A 25,436-nucleotide genomic window follows, 5' to 3' on the forward strand; every position below is an offset into this window, starting at 1 on the left:
GTGGGGCAGGACAAGGGGGCAGAGGTTTTCCACATTCCTAGGCAACAAACAATCTTAAATGGCTCAACTCACTGACCCAGCACCATGTGCCCCCAACATATCTCAGACTCCTCAGTTGAGTCATCCATCACTTTTACGTTACAAATGGCCTTTTTGGAACGTTATCATCTGTTAGCCAAAATCAAGAGTGGAAAAGGGGGCACCTTCTCGCATTCCCTTTATGGATCCCCAGAGGAAATACAGTTATTTTTCTTTTGTTATAAGCCTTTTGATACCTCTGCTGCTTGTGTCAAATAAAAAACTATTTATTGTTCTAATTTATTAATTTTTACAACAGAGTAGATATATATGTAAATTTGTAAGTTACTTAGTGTAGAGCAGATTTTGTAACCATGACAAAGCATTTGCAGCATAAAATGAATTTTGTTGGGAAGAGAAATGGTAACAAATTCTAAAACAATAAAGAACAATTACTTAATGAATCTCAAATGAAAAGTTGCCTTAAGTATGACTTATTAATTGATCCTTACTTTTTCAGAAACTTTACACACCATGTTATTCAAAATGTCATTAAGATTAGCTCATACCAAGATGAACGTAAATATTTGGGGCTAAACTATCATACTGACATTGTCTTTCACATTTAATTTTACATGATCCATTTTCAACATTACAATTATCAATCAAAGCATCTTGGTCTGTTGCCTTTCCTTTCCATCTTTTATGAAGAAACTACTAGACCAATGATATAATGCACTGCTCACATTCAGAACATTTAGTCAGTATCAGCTCGCAGGTCATAGTTCATACATGACACACAAACAAAGAACCATGGGAAACTGAGTGGAAGGCCTGCTAATGAACAAAATGGATGGCCTGCTGCTCACACTGACAGCGAGCAGATGCAGACAGCTGTGATGTAAAACCTGTTCCTAAGACAAAGATCTGGACTCGTATCTCTTTCTGTTTTCACTAAATTTTCTATCAATGTTAAACCATATCGCAAGAGCATTATGTCGTTCTTTCCATGTTGCACGATGCACATTGAAGATGTAAATTCAGGATACAGATAAGATTCATGCTCTGAAATGTGTAAAACCTTCTATTTTTTATTTATTAGGAATTTGTGTCACACTAATGTTGTATGAAAGGTGAGACTTCTGTGCTCGGTTGGGATTAATTCTGCTGCTACAGCAGCAGAGTTGAAGGCAAGGATGAAAATCAAAAACTAAGGAACAGACTGACATATCAAAGCAAACAGTTTGATATGATGTAAAGCTTGGATTGTGGCATTCAGGTGTGTATAGTGCTAAAGTGCCCAAGTACAGATCTAGGAGAAAACATGACGTGTATAGTGGAGATACAGACCTGAGTGAATGTCTACTAATGCTAATCCTCACTTCTGCAAGGCCACTTTACAAACTGGATACAGTTCCACATATTTTCTCATTTGCTTTCTTGCCAAGAGTTAGGTGTCCAGACTGACACCACTGTCATGTCTGTATGTTAAATATGAGGTACGAAAAATGAAAGTATCGGTTTCCCGTTTTCAGTCTTTATGCTAAGCTAAGCTAACCGTCCCCTAGCTGTAGCTTTAGACTTAACCGACAGGTATGAGTGTGGTATCAATTTTCTCATTTAACTCTTGGCAAGAAAGCAAATATTATAAGCATATTTCTTTTGAGAGATTTTTGCAACATTGACGGTTTAAAAAAATGCTGCAGAGTATTATGTCCAGGATGAATATAACTTATGCAATAATTATACCTTTGCCTCGCTGTTATGAAACAATGATTATATGAGGCTCCTGCTTTGTCCTTGAATCATATTTTGACAAAATGGTTATTTTGGTTTTAGGTATAACCATACAGTAAAATTCTAATATGCTGTTGAGCGTGCTGTATATACACTGATTTCTCATCTATAAGCAGCCAAACAATTTGTGTCGTAACTGCAGTTGCAGTTCTAGAATCCTATTACAGCGATTTTTGCTGCTTAAAGCTTCCTCAAGAAAGTCTTTGGCAACAGCCCACTAATGACAAGTGCACTGAGATGTTTCAGAAAGCAGCTGACCTCCCATGTAAGATGAGAGCAGAGGTCGTCTAAAAATGGTAACAGACCAGAGGGCAAGAACCTCAGCCAGTTACTGTGACAACAGGCGGTCTCAGCTATGTGAAGCTCACTAATTGAATATTTACAGAATGGGGGAAGAAATATGAATCTGGCCTTTGTCACTGAATGGCAAAAATTCAGGAAATATGATGAAATGGGAAGTCTTAAGTGTTTGCTTGGATGATAAAGACCACTGCAGAGCGCTCTGTGCTTTTTCTCTCTTGTTTTGACACGGCTCCATCTGTCTAAAAGAATTTTAAACTCACTGCTGGCTGTTATGTTGCAGTTTGTGAAGGATTTAGCCTACGTGGTTAATTGAGGAGCACACCTAACAATTAGTAAACAAATTGAAAAATTCCATGTACAAACAGTTCAAAGTGCTTCAAAGTCCTGTATGGCTCCACTGACTGACATCATGACGTCTGCTTCAGGACGCTGACGTGTGTCTCGCTGTGAACGTGTTTTTTGGTGTGTCATCCAAAGCTGCATGACTCCCCCTGACTCTGACATGGGGTCTGTAATAAGGCCTGATTATTTCCGTTTTGGGTCACATTTATCATTCCATCTCTTGGCACCACCACCACCCAGTACTCATCTCTCACTCATCCCAGGAAAAGCACAGTTTGCGCCGTTACTTGATGTTCATATACAAAAGCACCTCCAATCATACAAACACATTTTAACAATTTACATTTGATCCTGATGTTGCACAACTTTAAAAAGACGATTTTGAGAGTCAGTAATGAAAAGCAGATTTTCAGTGTAGTTCCCATGCTTATGCATGCCAAGTAATAGTATCCTCAAACTGATTTCCTAACAAAGGGAGTCTAGGGTAAAAAGAGTCTTAAAACTGTCATTCTTTGCTAAAAGTAATAAAAGTAACTCACCAGAGACACTCAAAAATATAATAAGGTGCAAATTATAAATTATACAACAGCTCTGGTACAAAGATGTTCCCTTTAAACACGTTATTCTTACATTATATAAAGTCCCAATGAAATATTTACATTTTGCAAAAAACTACAGACTTCTCATAATAAATGAAATACTGATATCCAAATGTTTAATGACATTAAAGGAATAGTTCAACATTTTGGGAAATGCGCTCATTTGCTTACTTGCCAAGAGTTAGATGAGAAGATTGATACCACTCTCATGTCTGTACAGTAAATATGAAGCTACAGCCAGCAGCCATTTTACCTTAGCTTAGCATAAAGACTGGAAATGGGGGGAAACAGCTTGGCTATATGTAAGGGGAACAAGATCCACCTCCCAGGACATAAAGCTCATTTATTAACAAGTTATATCTATCTTATGGCTTGGGAACATGAGATTTGTCCACTAACTTGGTGAAATTGACAAGGAAACATACAATATTTAGTCTTGTTTAGGGAATGATCTAGCATACATATTCAAAATACAGTCAGTCTTATTACAAATGGTATTTTGCGGCCACAAGTCTTAAAATGTCTTGAATGGACATGTTACTGAAATGTCAAACTTGCAAGTTAACATATTCCTTCTTAAGTGTGCATATGAAAATCTGATCAGGAGTAAGCAACATTTGCAGAAAAAATCATTCAATTCATATTGACATATTGACTGGATGTGAATACAGCACTCATGCATGGTATGTGCCAAAGAGGTGGTCCCAGTGGGTAAAGTAGGGGGCATAGTTGCCAGTGCGTAGGCTATGGTGGGCTTGGTGGAAGGGGGCTCCTCCCAGACAGGGCAGCAGTCTGTGCAGAGCCCAGGGCAGATTGTAGCCGCAGTGGTCTTCCACCGCCATCCAGCTGTTGAGGAGGTGAAAGAAGATTTCGCCTAGAGGGTGGCAGCCCACCACCCAGGCACTGCTCAGAGCCAGCAGCAGCAGAGACAGCAGCTCGGTCGAGCTGGCATCCTGGGCTGCCAGAGCGAAGGGCATGTGGTGCTGGTGGTGGATATGGTGGATGTTGCAATAGAGCCAGGGAAACCTGATGTGGAGCACACAGACAGCTGATTTTCCATTCTTTTAACATAATGGAGAATCACAAGAATATCCCAGAATGGCATGATGTCAGTGTCTCTGTGGTAGTCTATGAAATAGAAAGTTTGTTCTACTACTTCTACTAGTGCCACTACCCATGTACAACGACGTAAGACAACTTTCAAAACCCACAAATTCAGGTTAAAGGGGCGCTCCACTAATTTTACACATGAAGCTCAGCTTACTCGTTATGGAAGACTGGACTCGAGACATCTATTTTAAAGATGCGATCATTTACCATGCAGTGAGGGTCTAAAGAAAACTGTTTAATTTAATTTAATAGTAGGAATTTAATAGGGGAAAAAAAGATCAGGATATCTCAGCTTCTGCTGATTCAGTGTTGACAATCCGTTTATTTTTTAACAGTTCTGTGAAATCCCCCCAGCTTAATGGAAATGCAGTTCTAAATCACTGGAGCGCTCTTTCAAAAAAGTGCATATTAAATACTGTAATTGTGGCTTATAGGTTATTACAGAATCTCCAGCAACCTTTCCATAGAGATGAGTAATTTCCCTTTAGTTCTGTCTTATAAGAGTTAAACCTGATTGATGTAAGTGATTGTGGAATCTAAAGTGAACTGTTAGGGAAAGAAACTCAGAGCTATGTTAAGGATTGGCTCTTGAGTGGTAATATTAGGAGCAATATTACCTAATGAAAACATTGTTGTTCCCCATTGTAATCCCATTTAATGTCATTAATCAAAACTCTGCCAAGCCAAGTAGAACAGATTTGCTACTGGGCCACTCACCTCACCTGTTCTATTAAAATAGTAAAGTGAATCTCCCTCGGAATTGAGGAATTACTTAAGTGCAGCACTTGATTAAATGTACTTCATTACTTTCCACCACTGATTAATATGACATGTAGATTGATTGGGACAGTGAAGCAAGTATTAATACTTTTGGATCAAAGTTGCCAGCAGCTGATATTTCGCTCAGGTGCATGCAGACTCCTTAATGGGCCACCAGGAGAATAAAGTCGAAGTCCTATCCTGTCAGAGACGGACTACATTTTAGGGTACCCTAGCACACAGCACAGGCGTGTACCGCTCACCTGTGCATGGAGAAGTGCCATATGAAGTAGACGGTGTCAAAAAGGAGAAAACATGCGCAGACTTCAACAAAGAGCTCCCAGCAGGACGGAGCCAGCGCAGGTAACGTGGGGCTCCTAAGGGTCTGAAACAGCGCGGTGGCGGGAAGGACGATGGTCAGGTACCTGTACAGCACCCTCCAGAAACAGTCAAACCATCGCCGGAGAGGCGGCGGCGGTCCCGAGCCTGCAGCGATCCTCCACGACCCGACCCGCTGACAGACGCAGGCCAGCGCGTCGAGCGCGAGGAACGGAGCGCAGAACAGCACGTGCGTGAGGAAGGCGCAGGACGCAGGCAGGTAGGGTGAGAGCAGGATCTCCTCCTGCCCTGCTCTCACCTGATCCCACAGCCCCTGGAGGACGCGGGCGCATGCCTCTTGCGGGTCTGTGGACGGTGCATTCATCACGGCTTCCACTTCTGCACCGTCACCTCCTACATCTTCTCACATGCGCGAACCTCCTGGCGGTTCCTTTCTCCAGCTCTTACACAAACGAACTCTTTTCGGCTAGTATTACCTCCCTTCAGAGGAAATGTAGTCAGCGCGCTTTGGTCTTCACTTTTCATACGTACCATCAGAGCCTTCCCCGGATACGTTCGTCCAAAAATAAATGAGAGAAAAGTGGTTTAGCTGTTTTCCTTGGCTGCTGCCCCGTTTCTTCCTGCAGGCGAATCATGCTGCTGGAGTATTATCCCCGCCAGTCGCTGGTAGGAGGGGCCCCGCACCGATATTATACACACATACATACATATATGTGTGTGTATATATATATATACACATACATACATACATATATATATATATATATACACATACATACATACATACATACATACATATATATATAGATACACATACATACATACATACATACATATATATATATATATACACATACATACATACATACATACATATATATATATATATATATATATATACATACATATATATATATCTTTTTCTATATATATGTCTTTCTCTCCTGTTCACATACAAAATTTCACTTGAGCATGTTGCTGGTATTTTAGAGGTTTTCTGGGAGAGGAAGGATTCATTGAAAGAACCATTTTCAGCAATGCAAAGAACCAATATGATCTGAAACTGATGAGACTGCTGATTGAGAGCTGTGCTAACGCAGATCTGGGTACTGTTTCTATCAATTCGTGGACATCTGCAGGTATGACAGAACGGGATCAGGTCAAAACTGGCAGAATATGAGCCAAACGATATGATGAAGGACTCAGGGGAACATGTAAACTGACACCTTTTACATCTCATTGATTTACTTTTCTTTTTTTTTCTTTGTTTTTGAACAAAGGAGACAAAAGATGCAGCATGTAATCAAAACTAGAATTACCGCCTCGCCAACCAGTCAAGTTGTAGGAAATATGGTCACAATGTGCAATATTTTTGCAAATAAATTGTGCAATGTGAATATTTGTATCCATTGAGAGTTAGACAGAAACTGGAATTTTATCAAATATCATGTCATTCTTTCTTTGTTCAGTACTTGGATTTTAGGAGCTTATCAGAATTTTGTGTATCTCATTGTACGGTATTCCCCCTCTGAAAGTCAATATCTGCTTTTAGACTCAGTTTACTAATCACACAGTTCAGAGCTTTTTATTTTCCCAGAAACTACAATCAATTCATCATTTTTTCTGGGAAAAAATATATATGAGAAACTCTTGGGACATAACAGACCTTTAAAACAAAGTGGGCCCCCTTAACATGTTAATGCAGCCATTGTATCAATGTGTGTAAGACATGTGCCAGCTAGTCCAACCATTCAGTCTCACAACTGAAATATCTTTGATCACTTTTTAATGTCTGTATGTTTTTAATTATACTTTAACTCCCTCCTTGGAAGTAAATACTATTCATATTCAAGGATAAAATGAAGTTTCTTAAATTGACTTGTGATGAAGAATGCACATACTGTAAAGATGCTTTTGTGATGTTATTACTCAGAAGTACTTTTTTCAACTTTTAAAATTAACCAGTAAGTGTAGGAATTTTACTCTTGTTTAGATAACTATAAGTTTTATTGTGTTTGAAATGGTTTTAATAAGATACATCCTTTACATAACATTGCACTTGCAATATAAATAAAAAAATCTTAATAATGCCAATGATTTCCTAAAGAATAACCCACAGTACTTCAAATGAAATATCTTCATTGCACATCTTCACGATCAAAATCAGTGCAAAAACATTTTCCTTTCAAGTCACTGTAAATCTCAATTAATCTGAGAAAGAGGAGTAAATAGAAAGAAAAGTCACTTTGAGGGCTAACTGGGTCAACTTTCAACAACAAATGAGTTTGAGTAACACAGATTGTAATGTTTTTGTACAAGATAAATGGAAGTTCTATCGGATTACAGTGAATACAGACAAAAGCCATTAGCTTCTGAAAAAAAGAAATATTTTGTCACTGTGGAAAAAAACAAAACAAAAAACCTACCAAGTTCCCTGAAATGATACATAAACATGCCCAACACCAAAATTGGTACTACCTTCTCCTTGAGCTAGGAAATGAACTGAGTCATGTCTCACAGTGGATGAAACGGTTATTTGGAAATAATGGAACCCATGCATTCTGTGCAACACCCTAACAGTCTGTTGAAGTTTTTCCACAAAGCTATGTAAAGAACTGAGGAACAAATTAAACATTTCATCAACAGCTGGACAACCGTCGTGCAAAAATGGTGTGGGTTTTTTGGTCCTGATCAAGTCAAGATTCGAAGTGTCCACAGTGAGTAATTGACTCCTACAGACTACTCTGACATACACAAAACTGCTTTCTATGGTTCAGTCAATTTCTGTGTCAGTTCCTACGACCTTTTCCTTCTTCGGGGCAATGGGTAATATTGCCAAAGACTCAAAGGCAATTAACTACTGTACATATCCTGTAAAGATTTTTACAGGACATACATGAAATGGTTTATTTAAATTATTAAAAATGATCTGAATGTAGGTGATATCAAATATCTGTAGTTTGGTTATTAAACTGGAGTACAAAAGCTGTTTTTTGTGTCAGATCCAAACATGATCTCTTCTGAGTGGACACTGTTTTGGATAAAAATCCTAATGCAGAAAAGATAAAACAAACAGTTGCACAAATACATCATAGTCTCCATTAAAGATACAGTGTGAAAAATAGAATTGTTCATACATTTATAGCAAAGTGTGATACAACTTCATGCAGTTGCACAAATTAAATTAATATTCAAGATTTCCTCTGTGCTGAAAATAAATTTTACAAAAACATATAAAAACAAACAAATGGAGTGATTATGTTACATCTGACAGCCACACTGTACATTCATTATCCTTGTGATTTGTCTACAGTGACATATGTGGTCAGGGCCTGTATTTTTCAACCTGTTCAGAGAAAGAAATCAAGGCTATCCATCCTCAAGTGGCACATATATTTGGTCCTTTTAGGCAGAGGAGTATCGACAATTTAATAATTGTATTCATCTTTTTAAGTCATTCTATTTCCTCCAGGATTTAGGAGCTGCAGAGCGGCCCAGCCCTTGACTTCTGAAAATGTAGATGTCATTGAAAATAAAATGGTTTCTTCAGAGAGATTTACTGGGTTGTAAATTTTTTTTTGGGGGGGGGGGCAAGGGGAAAACTTTAAGTTGTTGCAACCGACCATTCACTGAACCGGTTTGATAAACAGTGATTGTCCTTAAGTGGCGTGCATGGGGATGTACTGTAGACAGTGATAATCTTCATTTACAGAGTCTTGAGGATGGTGTCTTTTTTTAATCAACTTTTCAAAATTCAATATACAAGAGCAGAAAGTAATAGAAACTGATCAAACAGTGTATCATATGCTCTAACGTAAACTGCTATTGTTAGCATGTTTGGCTAGCAAGCTTAGTAACTATAGTAGTAGTTTCACTTTACTTCCACATAAATACATTATTTTGTGAGTTTACAGGTTATGGAAAAAAAAACCCTATTCACAACTAGCACATATACTATGTAGTTTACCCGCCTACTTGGAAGCTGGTTCTGGATGCTATCAGAGTCTAGGCTAACATTAGCAACTCTGTATTGGTTTTGGGGAAATACCTGCAACTCAGTCTAAACTTATTATCCAAGTTAATGTTACGTTTGTACTGGTTATCCTTCATCCCTCACCCTACTTTTTCTTTTATAATATTAGAGTGAAAACATATGTTTGAAATTATTAATATTTAGACTAAGCAGCAAAACAGGGTTACAAATGAAAGAATAAAAGAGTCTGATCCCGCACTTTTCCTTATGATACTAATAATACTAGCACTAAGCTCTACACTGCAATACAAGAACAATGCGGTTTCTTTATTACCATGACTTGTACACAAATCATCAACTGATAACAATGCTGACTGTTTGCTGTAACATATACCTTTAGCCTCAGTCTTTTAGCATGATATCATGCGCTGTAAGTAGCCATCAAGCGCTTTTTAAGAGATCCCTTTTGACTGGGTTCCCATTTTAATTAGTTGGCAACATTAAAAAGTCAGCCATAGACAACGTTTCAACCAACTCATGGAGCTAACGTTAGCTTAATTTGCTAGCAACACCAACAGAAGTATGCTAGCCCAAGGAGCTGTTTCAGCCATAACTGATCACAGGCTAAAAATTAGAAGCCTACTTTTGTCTCTCTCTGTCTGAAGTAAAGGACCCATGTTTTAGAAAAATACTAAGAATTTCGGTGTCATTTTAAACTACATAGCCGTGCTTGAACAGAAAGCTTGCAGCATGAAAGGTTTAGCAACAGCAACTTAAAGTGATAAGGATTAGCAAAAGGTCAATGGACGATGCAGCTAAAATAGCCGTGATTTGGGTTGTTCACAACTGTGACTGAATGCATTGCACCTAAAAGCTTAATTAAGATGAATAATTATTAATTACCCTGCAACTAAACTTGATTAGAAAACATGTTTGCCTTGTGTTCTTCAGAACAACAGGTTGGAAATAATACAGCTTCAATTGCTCAATTAGGACACGTCACATAAAGAGATAACACATAAGTCAGAATGGATTTGTGATCTGTTATGTTGGGAATGGGTACACTTCCCACACAGAACATCAAAGCAGAACAGCAGCAGGGCTAAATCCTTCATTACTGTTTTAGCTAAATGTCAGTTTTGAATGAGCTTATCATACACCCACAAGTGATGCTATTTAATCTAGTTTTTCCTCCCCCCCGAATTTATGGTTCTGAGTCTAGATTATGGCATTCTCTGTCCGAACAAACAGAAGCCTCAAAAATAACTCAGGTCCTCTGCTCTGAGGTAGAAGAATTTTATTTCCTAGTCAAACTTTCAATGTGATTTCTAGCAGTGATTCTGAGATGTTTGAGAAATACAGGCCCTGGTCAGCAGAGCTTCTCTGGGCCAGAGGGAGAACCTGCCAGCAAGCCAGCCTGTGGGGCAGGCTACTGCCCTTCAGCAGATAGTCCTCCAACCCTGGGTAGTCCTGTGGGTCCCAATACTCAATCCAGGTCCAGGATCTGCTCACCCACAATGTCCATGGCTGCAGAGGCCTTGATGGAGCTCCCTGCAGAGTCCACAAACATCTGGGGTATGTCGTTCCCAAAGTAAATTTTGCTGTTGGCTGCGATGGCTTTGTACTTCATTAGCTGCAGGTACTCTGGTGTTAACTTCACCTGCAAGAGGTGTAACAGAACTCAAATTACAAAAAAACAAAAGAAGCCAAACAAGAAAAAAAAAAAAGTCTTGATTTTTTTGCCCTTATTTGTCCCAGCTATGGTTGGATGTGTGTTTGTGTCATCTCTTTACCTTATTGGCCTCGGCAGTTCTCTGTGCTGTATAGAACTCTGCATCTGCCTTGGCTTTCTGCCGGGCCAGGAAAGCCTCATCTATAAATCCCAAACAAACACTGTGAGTCAAGAGCAGCAGCGGGGTTTAACAAAATCCACTCTGCTTTACAGCTAAGAAAGCAGGAAGGTTTTGTAAATACAAACATGAGTTACACTTTTTTCTTTTTTAATCTAAGACTGATCCTTTCTAGGACACAAACAGTGGTTGAGAGTAAGTTCATTTACTGAAGTTGTTTACTTAAGTACTGTAAAATTCCGAGCTACTTGCACTTAATTTCCAATCGATGCTACTTTACACTTTCATTTTAATCAATTTCAGAGGTTGTTCTTTTTACTCCTTCTCTATTTGACAGCTAAAGTAATTAGAAATTTTTTCAGATTATTTTAAACATTTATGATAATCTTATACAATAAAATACATAGTTAAAGATTAAATCTGTTATTCCTAATCTTATTTTTTTTGTGACCCATAATAAAAAATAGTTGTGTCTGATGGTATGGAAGACTTAAAATGCCTAAAATTAAATGAATCAAACAAAGAAATAAATAATTCAATTCACATCTTATATGTATTTCCTATTAATGTATGCCTTTTATGTGTCATAATTAAATGAAAAACATGTTAAAATGACAGTTATTTAGCTTTTCGTCTTTAATAACTCAATGAATTGTTTTTCATTTAGACATTAATTTTTCTATACCACAATAAAAATCAGGACAGCATAGACCTGCCAATACCAAATGCAAAACCCTATCATAAGTTTTTGAGGAGGTGCACAGGAGTTTTTTTCTTTTTTTGTAATTGAAAAGCATTGTCCATGCCAAAATGAAAAACAACAGTCAAATCCTAGATTGGGGACATAACCATGGCTGGGGTTTATCGTTGCTGACACACAAATTAATGGCAACCATGATCAGAACTGACGCTGCAGAACAAGATATACTCTCTTTTTTATTTCAAACATTCTTCTTCCCTGACGCCTATATTACATTTGGGTGTGTTATGCTAGTTGTGGCTAATGTAGCTTCGAACCATCTAGTTCTGGTCAGCTCACTTCTCATCAACTCCACACCACCAGATTTTTTCACATTTCAAACTTTTAGTCTTCAGCCCCTGCTGGCGGACTCAAATGAAATGACGACATTTATCAGATTTCATGCAGCTCCCTCTGGAGCCACAAATGGCTTTACACAACTTTTTTCTCACATGCTGTAGAACTCCCCATCACATGTAAACAGACTTTAAAGTGTAAAATCAGGAGCGTTCCTCTTTAAGCAAAGGATCTGAGTAATTCCTCCACCCGTGGATACACACCTTCAATTTCAGAGATCTTTTTTTCGGTTTCCTTCTCCATGACTTTCTGTCCAAACTTGATCTCTGCCACTTGTGCCACTTTCTCAGCCTCTATAAAACAAAGAATCATAATTAGACCGTCAACCTGCAGTGTGTTTTAATGCATTTCTCCCTGAACAACAAACTGTAACTATAATTGTTTTCCTTTTTTTTTCTCACCTATCACAGCTTTGATCCTTTCTGTCTCTGCCTCCTTCTCCACAACCTTCTGTGTCTGTTGAGAGATCAGCAGCTTCGTCTTCTCACTCTCCCTGCAAACATTACCGCACACTTTACCATTTAAAGGCTCTACACACCCATACAGGTGTTTTCACTATTTTCACTGAATCCTCAGGACTGTGTGGGCATGTACAGAGTAGACTTGATTGACACCTGCCTCACTCTCCTGTTGACACTATTAGGGCAGGACAATGTACACCGTTATCATTGTTATGTTCAGTTTGGTGACATTATTCCTAATATAATCCCTCCCAAATGTAACGTGCAGATAAGTAATTAGACAGTATAACCCAAACCTTCGATTTACCTTTAATGTTGGACTTCGGTTGACATATGGCATCCATGTTTGTTTGCCTTTATTTTACAAGTACTTTTTACATTAAAGCACCAAGTTGGATATATCAGAGCTTTCAGAAAAATCTGATTAATAATGACTTGGGTGCTGATATGAATGGGGCTTATTTATGGAATGGTCGGAAACTGGTAATACAGTAACTCCCGTATGAACTGAACACTGCATCCTCACAGACTTTACATAACATCACAGGCAAAATCTGGACAGAGATACTTCTTTGGTGATGATCTTGACTTCATATAATATAGAGCTAGACATGGTGTTTACTGCTATATGCATTTAAACTTTTTACTTTCAGTGTTTTTTTTCCATTCTTGATTTCTGCTCAGGTATTCAACCTGAGTATCTGAGTCTTAGCTTTGTAGATTTCCTGTGGGATATGGTAACATTTATTCACCAGCCCTTAATAATCATCCACCATCATTTTCTTGTAGTTAGGGCTGGCTCAGGCTTGTCTTGAACCTAGACTGCTGGGGGACTTCTCATGATGCACCAAGCTCCTCTTTCCTCCTCTACATCCATATGCATTCATATCCCATTAATGCTTGTTGCAAACTTGGCTTCTTCTTTCTTCCGTAGTTTATTGGTTTCTTGTCTCTCTCCTCTCTCCTCCTGTTTTTTTCTGCAGGTATTTTTGCATCTGGAGCTGCAGAGTCTGGATCTCTGACTGTGGGCCACCTACTGCCCCATGATCCTGCTCAACACACACTGCTCCAATTATTATTATTAGTCTTATTATTAATTATTATTATTATTATTATTATTATTATTATTATTATTATTATTAAGACTAATAGAAAATAATAATAAGACTAATAATAATAATATATTATTTCTTACTATATCTCTCTATGTGCAACTTGCATTATGGAATGTTCTCTTTTCTCTTGACGAATATACTTTTAGTTTCACTTTCTAATAAGTGGTTCAGAATATGTTTGAGCTCGCTTTTGTTTTTACAGCCTGAGTGACATTGTGGGAATTGGCATTGCTTAACCTGGACTCCAGTAATGGAAACATTATTTTTCAACAGTTGAAATGTGGTCATAAATCTTGGCAAAGGTGGTCCAGACTATGTTAATAAGCCCGTTGTAAAAGAAATTAATTTTTCCTTTAAATCAGCAGCTAGACTTTTAATTTAGAAGGATTATCAGAGAGATGAACAGCCCTTAAACCCCAATTTAAATGATTCATTCAGTAAGAGAATGTCCTTCAATGCGGCAAAGGCTTTCAGAAAGATAAAATTCCAGATTTAGTGCGTAGGCAGGCCATCCATGTGTCTATGAGGGCACAGGATTCAGATGCTGGATTGGGAGTTTGGGTGAGGTTTTAGGCCCAGGCACAGTCTGGGAATTACCTACAATTCATTACTTAGTAATGTTAAAAGTGAAAGTAGAGGTGCTTTGTGCAGGACAAAGACTCATGTGACTGAGAACAAGAGACAACTGGGTGATCAGCAGGTCTATACTCGACTGATTCTGATCCTACCAGTAAGTTTGGAAGCAAAATTAATTCTAATTACTCACTCACAAAAAATTCATACAAGCTTGGACAGCCATCCTAGGCACCTTATTGTTTCAGGTATTGGATAACTAATGACACCCATTTCTCAGGTAACTAATGAAATCCTGACAGAACTACGGATTACAAATCTTAGAGCACAGGTTACAAAGCATGCCCACGGTTTTGTTAAACGAAAGTAAAGATTTACACGTCTCTTTTTTTCCCCCTCAGCTGACCCTTGGATGACTTGGTAATAAACCTCTTCCCTGGACAGAGATCGTTCAATCATAGCCATAGCAAGAAAGAAATTGATTAAACTGTATGTGCATCTGCTCTAACCTAAACTGCAATTGTTAGCATGTCCGACTAACTAACTTACTACCTACAGTAAGTAACCCAGTTTTACTTTCAAGTCCAAGGAGCACTTCATTAACTAACTATATTACTTAAAAAAGTAAGTCCACTGTTTAATATTTCCCCACTGTGTGGGGAGAGAGAGAGAGAGTGAGACAGAGAGAGAGAGAGAGAGATGGAGAGAGAGAGAGAGAGAGAGAGAGAGAGAGAGAAAGTGAGCCCGTTCATGTTTTTTTTCCTCTACAGTTGCAGGGAATTTATGCTGATGTCTTGCAATAAAGAGTTGAAAGACATGCCTGGGAATTGTGTATGTACTGTAGAACACATTGCAGTATTAGACCCACTACAATTACGCCATAACCTGTAGATAACAAAGTAGACCATTTGGGACATGCATGTTGCATTAAAGATCAAAATTCTGTCCATTATCTAACATTACATGTGTCTGACTTGAAGACTTACACTTGCCACAGTGCCAGATGCATAGCAGTGCTTCCCTCAATATGACTATAGCTTACTGTGAGTCCTCTATTTCTTCCTCTCATCACAGTAGCTGTGAGTAAGCACATACTGTTGATTCATGAAGCCAAGTAGACTCTTCCTCTTCTACAGTACTTAGCAGGGGAAGCTAGATGACCATCAGGTCCATCCATGTGGGAGGTAAAATAATAAACTATAAAGTCTTCAGAGGTCAGGGAACATTTCTTTTGGGCACAGAAAAAAAAGAAAACTCACATGAGCTCGTAGTTCCGACGAATGCTCTCTGGGATGTTGGGTTTTGTCACGCGGACTGCCTGTTTACCAGTGAGACCGCCGGAAAAAAAGACAGAAAAACTATGTGAAGTAGTCAAAAGTGTAACAAGAAACTTGACCTAAAATAAAACACCAAGGGAGGTTCTCAAATAAAAGGCAGTTGCAGACACTGTGAACTGTACGATTATTACTATAATCTGTTATTTCAACTGTTTCTGGAGATTTACAGGAAACATAAGGCCAGAGAATTAAAGCCCAGTGGTGTGTGTCAATCTCATAAAAGAAATGTCTTCATTTCTGTTGGTGTAAAAGGGGGCCAGATTCAATACGAGGGGGAAACAACTCAGGTTATTTTAAAGTCAGTCATAATTTTGTTCTTTATTAAACTTTCCCCAAAAAAATGGATTTACGGCTACAGACTGTAAAAAGACTTTTCTCATCAAGAAGTCTGTATACAGTATTTCATTAGGGTGACATGACTATTTATAACTTCAATACTCTTTTTCTGCACTAAATTACTGTGTGAGTTTAGATCTCTTTTAGAGGATTTTCCAGTGTCCTTCTAGAGAGACGAGACAAACACACAGTGCATTCCTGGAGTAATTCCAAGATGAAATTATGTAATTTTCTTGCTCAACCCACTTTTCATAAAGTTGCCTTGTCTCCTCCTTCAGTTTATGATTACAGGATAACTCTGGGATTTTTGAACATGGGCCTTATTTTCACATGTTTTTGGGTGTAAATGATGGATAGGGTCAAAAATCTTTGCAATCGGTCCACTAGTGAGCAAGAACTGTATACCATGCAACCACGGTAACCAAATGGTGCATTTTTCTGTGACAAAGTACTTCAATTAGTTGTTTTTGCCACTGACATGTTCAGATTATTATAAGTGTCTGACAACATTATGGATAGGATTCCTACAGATAGACCATTGACAAAAAAACATTTTTTTTTGTTTATGGGGTCTGGGGGCTTAGAACAGAGAGATATAACAGGTGTTTCTGGATAAACAAAACTGAGTTTTAGACAGTCTGAATCTCAGCTGTCGGATCTGACCAACTTTCACTTGACTGCAACCTTTCCGGTGGTCTCACTATACCTGTATGATAAGTCCAGGTGCCATGGATGTTAGATCCTCTTGTAGCGTCAACTTTAGGTTTTCATCAATTTGGTCTGTGGGGGAAAAGGTACATGAAGAGGGTGGGTGAGCTGATGAGTGCTCAACTTCAGTAGAAAGTCTCTTTGATTTTAAACTCAAACGCGGGCAGTATCAGACTGAGCCCTTTTCAGAATGTTCTTTTTTCTTTAACATGTAGACATAGGTGTCTGTAATGTCTCTTCAAACACAACAGTCTCTGGAGTTCACTCAGAATGGTATATTTAAAAAAAAAGAAAGATGGTAAAGAAAGGCTACGGTAACTCAGATAACCACTCTTTACATCTGTGGTGAGCAGAAAAACTGCCCAGAACGACAGCAGAAGACCACGTTGAGTTCCACTCCTGTGTGCCAAGGCCAAAAGTCTGAGGCTGCAGTGGTCACAGGCTCACCAAAACTGGACAGACGCAGACTGGTAAAACGTATCCTGGTCTGATGAATCTGGATTTCTGCTGAGGCAGCAGATGGTCGGGTCAGAATTTGCTGTCAACAGTCCAGGTTGGTGATGGTTGTATAATGGTGTGGGGAATGTTTTCTTGGCACAGATTGGCTCGCTTGACACCAATCATTCATGGTTTGAATGCCACAGCCTGTCTGATTATTGTTGCTGACCATGTGCATCCCTTTATGGTCACAATTTATCATTTTCTAATGGCTACTTCCAGCATGATAATGCACCAAGTCACAATGCAACAGTCATCTTAAACTGGTATCATGAACTTCAATGTCTTCCCCAGTCACCAGATCTGAATCCAACAGAACACCTTTGGGATGCGGTAGAACAGGAAACTGGTGCTTGATTGTGCAGCTGACAAATGTTTCCAACATCTTGTGGAATCCATGCCAATAAGAACTGAGGCTGTTTTGAAAGCAAAGGGAGGCCCTGCCTTTGGTGTTCCTAATAAGGTGCTCAGTGAGTGTACTTGGCATGTGGTGCACAAGGGAGTGATACCTACCTCTCACAGTGAATCGCCTGATACACTGTCTCGTCGAGAGGATAAATTGGGAAAACTTTCATTTCACGAGAGATGAAAACTGAGTAAAACAACAATGCGTGTATTTAATCTCTGTGTATTTAACTGCTTTGTGCTTGTGGTTTTTATGTTAATCTGACGGCATTCAATTCAGACTTGTGCCGTGCTAAAAATGTTACTAGGTATGTTCAAGTAACACTGACATCCTGACGTTAAAAAGGCCTATAGGCCTATATGTAATTTTTCTGCAATCGCTACATAGCCAACATTAGCATTAACAGCTGTTTACTTGCCAGTTTAGAAGAAATATTGCAAGTTCAGCTTTAAACTTCATTCCTTTAGTCTCCAACAGCTGTCTACAGTGGTGGAAAGCAACACCATTGGTAACTCTTGTTTTGTTTCTATTTCTATCACGTCTTTTTTGTGCTGAAGTAAGCATGATCAAAATTGAAAATCTAGAGGAAGTAAAAGTTGTGACAAGGTTTCCGTAGATGAACCTGCAGAAGGATCATACTGTTCTCCTGCTAGCCCCAGCCTGTCCCATCTTGTAATTCCATTTTATGACAGTTTAACATGAGAGGAAGGGGAAGTGGCAAGTAAAGGAATTAAGTTTCCTGTTAAACTCTTAAGATTTCTCCTAGATTGGTAAGTAAACGGCTGTAAATGCTCATGTTGGCTATGTAGCGATAGCAAACTCTTAGATATAGCCATCGCATTTATGTATGAAGGTGCATGTCTGAAAGAAGCTTTTGAGTCAGGGCCAGAAAACATTAAATCCACACCTCAAATGTCTTACACTCAGAGCACCGACATGATTTTTATGTTGGTTTTCAGGTGAAATATGTATAATGACTCTTGAAAACAGTACGATTAAGACAACTACTATATAGTCAACTTATCTGTTCTCTGTTCAATATATCAGTCAACTTACTGATATCTTGCAATAATTGCTCCATAATATGTCTCCATGTTTACTCATCTGATAAATAAGTACGTTTCTTGTAATTACACCATGGTTGTGTCTACATTCTGTGGACTGGTTAGGTGGCTTTTACATGCACAAGAGTGGGCTCACTTTAGCCTAGTGGATGAAAATACAGAAAACACCAAGTCCATATGCATAGTAGCTGTTGTGTGTAACCTAAAGAGACAACCATGAATTAAGGGAGTTTTGAATCTTTTTTATGTACCATTAAAAAAACTGCGGTGTTTCAAATTAGTAGTGAGTTGACACCCAGACTGGAGCTCACCACACTTACCAAACAAGCCGATGTAGACCTCTTGCAGTGAGTGAACACTGCAGAACTGGTTGAGCTCATGGTGAACCTTGTTGAATATCAAAGCTTTATCGTAGTCTGCTGTGAAGTTTCTCACTATGTCGTACACTGCAGAGAGGAAAACAAGTGCTCAATCAGCTCAGAGAGGACAGCAAACCCATAACACAGAGATATATTTGGTTCTGCTGGAACCAGCTGCCAAAAATAGAGTCTAACATGTCTGTCGGTGCCAATGTTGTTATCCTCAGATGTGTTTTAGTGACCCACAGCTGCAGTATCCACAATAAATACCACGAGTATTTACCACGAGTTAAATACATTGTTAGATTTTTTGGCCATTTGAACACTGGTGAGTTTACCTGCTGATGGAATGAGATAGTTCACCACTTCTATGCGGTCAAAGTAAATCATCACTCCTCCACTGAAAAAAACAGAAAGTAGTTCATTAAAATTTGCCATCTGACAGACACTTTTATCCAAAACACTGGTATGTGATAAAAGGGATTCTGTTTTCACTCTGGGCGATGCCGGTGCTTCAGACATGTACTGATGAACTTCTGACTCTGACAGCGTGTGTTTAATACTCTACGCAATGTACTGTGTGGGAGTGGGTACGGCACAAGATAAATGCTGAGTTTAATAAGTCTGAAGACCAAATCTGATACAACTCCAGCCAGTCAAAACAGAAAACGTACCTTGTGCCACATGGTACATTCTTCACCTCATCTGTCTGCAGCGTCGTCTGCAAGGCAAAAATAAAGATTCACATCATCTTCTGACATACCAGATGTCAGGAGCACGTTTTTGTGTTTCTCCCTCTCCCCATCACAATCATCCCCTCCACCCATCGCTCACACATCCAGCCAAGATTGACAGCTTTCGCGTGTCACTTTGCCCGACGTGCATAAGGCCTGCCTCCAGGAAGAAGAAAACAATCGGTGCATATGGATTATCTACTGTCTTTGCATCAAGATTGATCTTCCAAATGTTGCTCATTTCACAGATATGTGTTTCCTTGGGTATTAGTCTCAAATGAGCGCATTTGCTGTAACCTTGCTGTGCGATACTCGCATGAAGTTGCAGGACTGGTGTTTGGCAAATTATAATCCTAAATCTGGGATCAGCATTGCTTGCTTCATTGTTGACATCTGCCTGGGGCTTGCTGTTATAATCGTTGTGCTGTCATCATCAGCTTAGCACAAAGTTTCTCCTTTATATGCTTCACTCAAAGGTGTGTGAATTGATCTGGATATGAGGTGTCGTAGCGCAAAATATTGAAATGTTAATTAAATAAGATGGAGCCCTCTCCTGTCCTCTCGTAAAAAACTCAGCAGCGATCTTCATTTTTCAGCAGCAGCATAACACCGCTGTCAGGTGCCCATAGGGGAAACACTGCAGTATCATCATTGCATTGTTTGTCCATCAGAGACCACTGAAAAGTTCACTTTCATACCGTAAAATCAAAATTGTCAGTATGTAAATCTTGGTCACATTCAAAAAAAAAAAAAAAAATCAAGATTTTTTTTTAATGTTATGTCATCTACTGATATCTTGTTAAACTTTTAAAGTCCCAGAAATCAATATCCATATCGGCCTAAAAAATCCAGTATCGGTCATGCTATTATTTCAAGATATTCTAACTTCCATCCTCCTGGAATCTCATTTTATTTTCATCTCCAGTTGCAATCAGCTATGAAATTGCAATGTCCCGTGGACTGGTATCAACTTTACAAATAATCAATTTGTTGATTATAATTTTGTACACAGAGCTTATTACTCACCACGTAGACTATTTGTAATGAAGGCTACACCATCCTTCTGTCAATTTTAATAAATAGGACCCCCATATATTATATGGTATGCTCCTTTTCTACATTCCTCCTCTTATGAGTCTTTTGCAAAATTATCACATGCTCACCATCAGTTTTACAACGTTGAGACACTTTGCTTGATCTGTCCATCAATGAAAAGATTATACTAGTTATGTGTACAACAGCAGCTAAGAGTATCACTGTCTGATTGTGTGATTGTCTTATCCAACAGAAGCCCCCTCATTCCAGTTTGAAACAAAAATGGGCACATATATTTTTGCACATCTCAAATTTTGATTTAGCAACTGCTAGAGTGCGTTTATGCTAATATACCCAATACTAAGTTATTGTATCAAAACGTTCAGAAAGAGTTTGGGGAAAAGATGTAGATATTGTGTCTATACTTCTCTTTTCCTTTCTTTTTATTGTGACCTCGTAATGCTCAGATATTTATATAGATTTCAAGAAACAGGACCATCTAGAGTTATGACCTCTTTGGTAGTGATTCCCATTACTTTATTTCTATTATTATTTATTCTCTGTTACTGGGATTGTGCCTATACAGTATATGGACAGGATCTAAGGTCAGAGAGTGTTGTATACTGTACAGAATGTGAGAGATTAGTGACTTTATGCTATGTAAATAAAACTGACCTGACTCGACTCACCTGAACCGACTTGTAGGTGGTAATGAATGGAAGCATAAGATGGAAACCAGGGCCGCTGGTGGTGGTCAGGAGAGCCCCTCCCCTGTGTTACACATACAGAGAGACATACAATTGATCATTATATCTCAGGGGTAGGCTTCAGACCTGAATAAAACTCTCTGAGGGAATTTTAGCTTGTAATGAAAAAACAAAAAAACATTCTGATTACTTGTGGTAAAACCACTTACATATGTGGGTCTAAGCCTGAATGATAAGATATAAGGTAGCCATCATTCAGGACATAAAGAGGGACAGTTTCACTTTTGTATCCAATGTTAGCAGCAGGACTCAGGTGCTTCCACTGCCCTTTCTTCTGCTGCTGACAGCAATAACAGATATTACACACAATGCCCAATTCTCTGTCAGCCTGTTTCTTAGGGAAAGAGATAAAAGAATCTTCCCAGATGAATTTCTTTTCATGATAAAGAATCAAACCTTGCTCTTGGACCACACTATCATGAGTCACAAGAAACCACAGTCTCAGTCATTAGCCGTCTTTTATTTAAAGAGCCCCACTTGAAGCAGGCAATAGCTAATTTTTTCTCATCTGTTATGGAAACTCTCATATTTACTTTATGTCTGTGCTAGGGATAAGACTTAAGTTATCCTGCACCTACTATAAGAAGGTGCAGGGGCACAGAACCACAGCTGGCATTTTTGGAAATCTTAACTCGCAGGTATTTGCAGAACCCACTGTTTAACAGTTAGGTTGCTTAACGCAAAAAGCCCCTGAAGCAGATGCTCTCTTCTTTATTGTCTCACTTTTACAGAGGAGCATTTTGACACTAATGTGTCAGGCTCAAAATAAAAAAAACAACAGTGTGTGCTGTAGTCTCACCTGTAGTAAACTCCAGTGTGCCCCTCATCGATCTTGTGCACGGAGGCTAAAAGTGCTGCTCCTCCAAGAGCGGCAATTATTGAGAATATGGCACCCCACTGTGCCATCCTGGCAAGCAAACAGGGGAGATAGCATGTGAGAATGAACAAATGGGAACAGAGTTTCCCTTTTGGGGTTTTCACAATGTCCCACCTTGATTAAAATCAAATGTTCCTACACTCTCCAAACTGTAAGGGACTGATAAACTGTCTATCCGTCCATTCAACATGACCTGCATTCACTCAGCAGCTAGTGTAGTGAGGTAGTAACACTTTGGAGTTGGCTTCTTGCTCACTGGTTTATCTCCTCTCAGCTCAGGCTTAGCCAGGCATCAGCTGGGACTCATTGACCTTGTCACACTTAAAGAGGATTGAGGCTAAAGTGCGAAAACATTGTAACTCCCCTTGTCATACTCCCCTTGTCATACTCATAATATATCTGTCGCTACGATCTTGAAGCAATATTTTCATTCTTTCATATATTGGTGTCAGACTTTTGGACCCACATTTTAATGTGGCTCGTTTGAGCTGAAGAAGTTGGATGAGGAGCTGTCTCTGCTCTGGTTAGAAAGGATTTGCAGAGATACAATCTGGTGACCCTGCTGCCTCAACACTGGACTTGTCTGCAACTCATAGTGTTGATACTGCAGGTTTTTCATTTTCCCTTTAATTGTTAAATCCTTATTATATATACATTTATTAAATATACATCTTTCTTCAATGTGCGTTTGACTATGTTTTAATTGTGTTCATTGTATGTCACTGGCCTGCAGCTTTTTGTTTTGATGATGAGTTAAAAATTTTCCTTTGCACACTTTTTGCAATTTTAACTGAAATGAACAAAGATGCGGAAAAGTGGAAACATAACAACATCTGTTTTTGCAAAAAGAACAGCTTTCCCTGCCCGCTACATGTTAGATAGTGTGTAATAAAGATCAGTAACTGTTCTTGACATCCCGCATGGACAGTACTGAAGGAAGCAGTTAGAAATCTGGTAATGGTATCTTGGCAAAGGCGCATGGGGGGTTCAGTGTTTAACGTTTTGCAATAATAGACAGGATCTTCTGGCAATTTTCAGCACATAAACGATCGACCTAAGAGCACCTGTCTGATAAAATCTTAAGCTTTCGAAAAGTGGCGGACACAGCTTCCTCAGCGGCATGGAAACGACTACAGCTTTATAGCAATTCAAAGTTAACACCAAAATAATCCAAAATAATCGAAATCTTAGGTAACATGTGTATGCCGCATGAAAGGGGTGAATTCAAAGATTTGTATACAGACTTAAAGTAATCAAATTATGACAGGTATGTATGACTTATTAGCAAGTCAACTTAAAATATCCAAACATTTGAACGGCGTTTGGTTTCCACGGCTTTGAGGCTAACAGCATTAGCAGGACCTAAGTTACTATGTTATTGTTGCCTCAAAGAAAGGAGCCTCTTCCAATGGAAGACCTGTTTAAATATAATATCAGTTACTTAGGTGTGACAACATTCACTTCAGTGTCAGTGTTAAAGCACAACACATGGCTAAATATTTATTAAGCTTTGTTTCAAGTTAGCAAAAGAATCTTACCACGTCTTATCTCCTTTTGACGTGCTACTGTCATACTAAACTGTCCGGAGGTGCCAAATACTTTGTTTAAATGGACAGTAACACATGTTCTCGTTACTCGGCAGGTCTTACCTGTAATTGGAACCGAGAAGACACCAACAACAGATGTGGAGCAGGTAGTCTTCTCCTGGCACCCGCTTACCTTCCTCTTCTTCGTTTGAGTTGTACTGGTCGGCATCGACATTGCTGCATTAGTACCCTCTGGCGGACGGCCGGCAAATACACATGGACAGTGCTACAGTGTGTACACCCGATTTTTCAAAATCTGTTCGTTTGGGGCCCCTGGTGGCCATGGGAACATAAGCATCAGCTTGAGCTGGATTGCTGTATGTCTTCCTCTTTTCTCTGCCATCATTGTAAGTGGAAGTATTATGGTCTGGTCCTCAAGATGAGTGACACTTATTAAGGCAGCTATGGGGTCGTTATTATTTTTACTATATTTATATTCAAGAAATCAGACAGACGTAGATATGATTCACTTGTTTATTTGAATTTAAAAACTATTTACAATACTTACTAAATAAAAATGAACAATTCACCTAGCCAGTATGTCTCTGGAGTGTGGGAGGAAACCAAAGTGTGCAGAGGAAACCCACAGCAACATGGAAAGAAACCATGCTTGATGTCCATGACCAGCCCCCAGGCTGGGTTGTGCTTTTACTGTGACAGTACTGGGCTACCTTCTGCAGGTGAAAGAAAAGAGGGTTACATACAACAGTCACTGGGCTAAAAAAAAAAAGGTAAAGAAACTAAGTACAGTATAAACAAACTGAGACCAATCATATTGACCAATAGACCAAGCCATAAGCAAATTAAACAGCTGGTTAGGGCCAGAAGCCTACGCACAGGAACATTACAAGAGTGAAGTCTTCCTCTGATTTTCTGTCATAATTTAAGTGGTATTGTGATACTGTGATAGGAAAAAACTGTGCATACTTTCTTTTACCCAGTTAAGAATACACGCTCTTCAGCTCTATTGTTTATCCGTCTCACTTATTTCCTGTCATGTCTCTGCTGAATCTGTCTTATAAAGGCCTAAAATGCCCCCAAAAGGATACACACTCAGTGATCTAGTTATATCATCCAATAGCGGTGACATAAACACAAGATGCCATTAATGTCTACTTTCTTTTTCAAACCATCCTTGCAGCTGTTCATAGCACACCAGCAAATTTGTCTTTTTTTGTGGCCAATGTTTGTTATTGTCCTAGTTGCAAGGTCTCCTTAGCTTGATCCATATCTTCCTCATAGATTTAGAAGCTGGACACTTAGAACGACTAGAAACAGAACAACTTACTATATACACTCACTGAGCACTTTATTAGGAACACCTGTACACCTTCTTATTCATGCAATTATTCAATCAGTCCATCATGTGGCAGCAGTACAATGCAAAAAATCAT

At 38.9% G+C, this 25,436-nt stretch overlaps 2 protein-coding genes across 2 annotated transcripts; both read right to left on the reverse strand.

The window, feature by feature from the left end:
* Positions 1-3,272: 3,272 nt before the first annotated feature.
* On the reverse strand, positions 3,273-5,888 carry ch25hl3 (cholesterol 25-hydroxylase like 3). The gene is made up of 2 exons (XM_040155648.1): positions 5,192-5,888; positions 3,273-4,085 (listed from the first exon to the last, which is right to left on the reverse strand). Exons 1-2 carry the CDS (start codon positions 5,629-5,631, stop codon positions 3,734-3,736), a joined length of 792 nt encoding a protein of 263 aa, XP_040011582.1. The 5' UTR covers positions 5,632-5,888; the 3' UTR covers positions 3,273-3,733.
* Positions 5,889-8,847: 2,959 nt separating this feature from the next.
* Positions 8,848-24,226, reverse strand: erlin2 (ER lipid raft associated 2). The gene is made up of 12 exons (XM_040155626.1): positions 24,106-24,226; positions 22,379-22,486; positions 21,502-21,583; positions 19,718-19,764; positions 19,382-19,443; positions 19,005-19,130; positions 16,715-16,788; positions 15,595-15,653; positions 12,588-12,679; positions 12,390-12,479; positions 11,034-11,113; positions 8,848-10,900 (listed from the first exon to the last, which is right to left on the reverse strand). The coding sequence occupies exons 2-12, from the start codon at positions 22,483-22,485 to the stop codon at positions 10,727-10,729; spliced, it is 993 nt and encodes a 330-aa protein (XP_040011560.1). The 5' UTR covers position 22,486; positions 24,106-24,226; the 3' UTR covers positions 8,848-10,726.
* Positions 24,227-25,436: the final 1,210 nt, after the last annotated feature.

Source organism: Xiphias gladius, chromosome 19 (assembly GCF_016859285.1).
Source record: "Xiphias gladius isolate SHS-SW01 ecotype Sanya breed wild chromosome 19, ASM1685928v1, whole genome shotgun sequence".
In the NCBI taxonomy this organism is placed as follows: Eukaryota; Metazoa; Chordata; class Actinopteri; order Istiophoriformes; family Xiphiidae; genus Xiphias; species Xiphias gladius.